Genomic DNA, 2,218 nt, shown 5'->3' on the forward strand with positions numbered 1-2,218 from the left:
GGGTGAGGAAAGCTTCCCTCTAAAGCCTCCATCCGAGGTGGAGGGTTTGATCCCTTCCCTTGGGTCTCCGGCGGGCTGGTCGCTGCGGCGTTCCCCTTACCCGGGGCCCTGCCTTGCAGCGTCTGCGTGAACGGGCTCTGGAACTGCACTGACAACAGCTGTCCCGAAGCCGCCTTCTGCCCCGGGGAGCTGGTCTACGCCCATGGGTCCTGCCTGCGCACCTGCGCCACTGCCGAGAGCAACCTGAGCTGCCCGGGCCTCTCCAACGGCTGCGTCTGCCCACCAAGCCCCCGCCCCACTTCCCAGTGCCCCCTGCCAAGCCCCCATCCCGCTCCTCGCATCCCCTGCCAAGCCCCTGCCCCGCTCCCTGCAGCCCCCAAGAGATCTCCCACCCAAGTAGTGACCTGGCTCTATCCTACTTAGCTGGTGAGATCCCAAGCACGTGCTGGCAGAAGGGCCCAGCCAGGAGGTTGCCAGCCTCCCTGGACTCCCTTGCTGGGAGTTGGGCCCTGCTGAATCTGCATCCCCGGGCCAGGACCCTCCCAGAGCCTCCTGCCTCTCCACAGCGTGGGGGACGGTCCATGGCTAAGGCCACGCGCAGGGCCAGAGCCGGCGTCATGTGGCAGAGACATTCAATGAAATCAACCTATCCTGTGGTGCCATCAGAAACAGGCCATAGGGTGATTTCATCAGACATCTCCTACCACCACCTCAGCCAATCTGGAGGGAGAAACCAGGGCCCTCTTCGCTCCCAATCACAGCTCTCTTGCCCTCCTCTCCCCACACGGTCCATGGGGGCCATTCCTTCGTCCCCCCAGCTGGGGAGCAGCTCCAGCCCCTGCACACGAGGGCTGGCAGCCCTGGGGTCACTGGCCCAGCACATCCCTGCAGGCCTCTCTCTCAGCAACCTCTAACCCAGCTCTGAATGCTGCTAAGTCCTTGGCCTTCACAGTATCCTGTGGCAGTGAGTTCTGCAAGTGCACATGCTACGAATAGCCCGCAAGGGCCAGATTCTCCCACAGCAGGATACAAGCAGCTCCCGGGGACATTAGCAGGAGTTACTCCTATCCTGAGGGGGAAGGATCAGGCCCCAGAGGTTCCTTGCAATAGCAGCTGCAGGCAGTTTGGGTTCCTCTCCCCCCACCCCCGAGCACCAGCGGCAGCCCTACTCACAGGGGTCCCGTCTAGGGGCAGAGGGGAGGGCAGGCCCTTGGCCCAGCCTGCCTGTGCTCTCTTGCTGGGGCACTCCGAGCCTGCTGTGCTGGAGGGTTTCACACAGGGACCACCGGCAGCAAATTACACTCTGACCTGGCCCCGTGCCCCATTCCCCACCCCCATGATCCAGCCATTCCCTGTCCTGGGACCGGATGGGAACCAGAGCCTGCAAGTGGGGAAAGGCCCTGTGCCCCATTCCCCACACCGCTGAGCCAGCCAGTCCCTGCCCTGGGGCTGGATGGGAACCAGCGCCCCCTAGTGGGGAAAGGCCCTGTGCCCCATTCCCCACACCGCTGAGCCAGCCAGTCCCTGCCCTGGGGCCGGATGGGAACCAGCACCTCCTAGCGGGGAAAGGCCCCATGTCCCATTCCCCACCTCCCGAGCCAGCCAGTCTCCATGTCCCGCTCTGGCTGGGTGCTGGTGGGACTGGGCTGCTGGCAGCCGCAGAGCCCTCTCTCCCCTGGCACTAACTCGGTGGTGCAGAGCCACGGGCCGTGCTGGGGAGCTGGACCCACAGCCTGCCCCACCAGCTCGGCGGGAGGTGCTGGGGCAGGCAGCTCTGCAGTGCAACCCTCTCTATGCCCAGCACAGCGGGGAGGGAGCAGAGCTACGCACCAGGCATTGCAGCTCCTGTGGATCTTGCTGCCGGGCGGGTAGGTCTCACCCCCGTGCTCGCAGGGGCACGTGCCCGGCGGGACGCACTGCCCGGTGTCGTCCAGCACCAGCCCTTCGGGGCAGTTACAGCCGGCCACGCACACGGCCAGGGCCTGGCACGAGCTGGCCTCCCCCAGGCGCAGGTCAGCACAGCTCTTCCTGCAGGGGGCGCTGCACTCCTGGTAGACCTGCCCCCCGCTGCATGGCACCGCTGTGGGGAGAGGGAGAGGAAGAGGGGGCCAGGGGGCCTTAGCGCAGGCACCTCCAGCTTCCTCACAGAGAGACCTGCCCCATTCCCCAACCCCAATCCTCCAGAGTCCATCCCCTGGCCATCCCTTCCCCCACCCCA

At 65.8% G+C, this 2,218-nt stretch overlaps 1 protein-coding gene across 1 annotated transcript in view; it reads right to left on the reverse strand.

Annotated features, from left to right (window-relative positions):
- The window catches only part of LOC116838058 (SCO-spondin-like), a 168,823-nt gene that overhangs the window by 140,055 nt on the left and 26,550 nt on the right, over positions 1 to 2,218 (reverse strand). Inside the window, exon 16 of the mRNA XM_075063419.1 lies at positions 1,831 to 2,080. Within this exon, the coding sequence (XP_074919520.1) occupies positions 1,831 to 2,080 (250 nt within the window). The remainder of the gene's footprint in view (positions 1 to 1,830; positions 2,081 to 2,218) is intronic.

This window comes from Chelonoidis abingdonii, chromosome 2 (assembly GCF_003597395.2).
Source record: "Chelonoidis abingdonii isolate Lonesome George chromosome 2, CheloAbing_2.0, whole genome shotgun sequence".
NCBI classification, from domain to species: domain Eukaryota; kingdom Metazoa; phylum Chordata; order Testudines; family Testudinidae; genus Chelonoidis; species Chelonoidis abingdonii.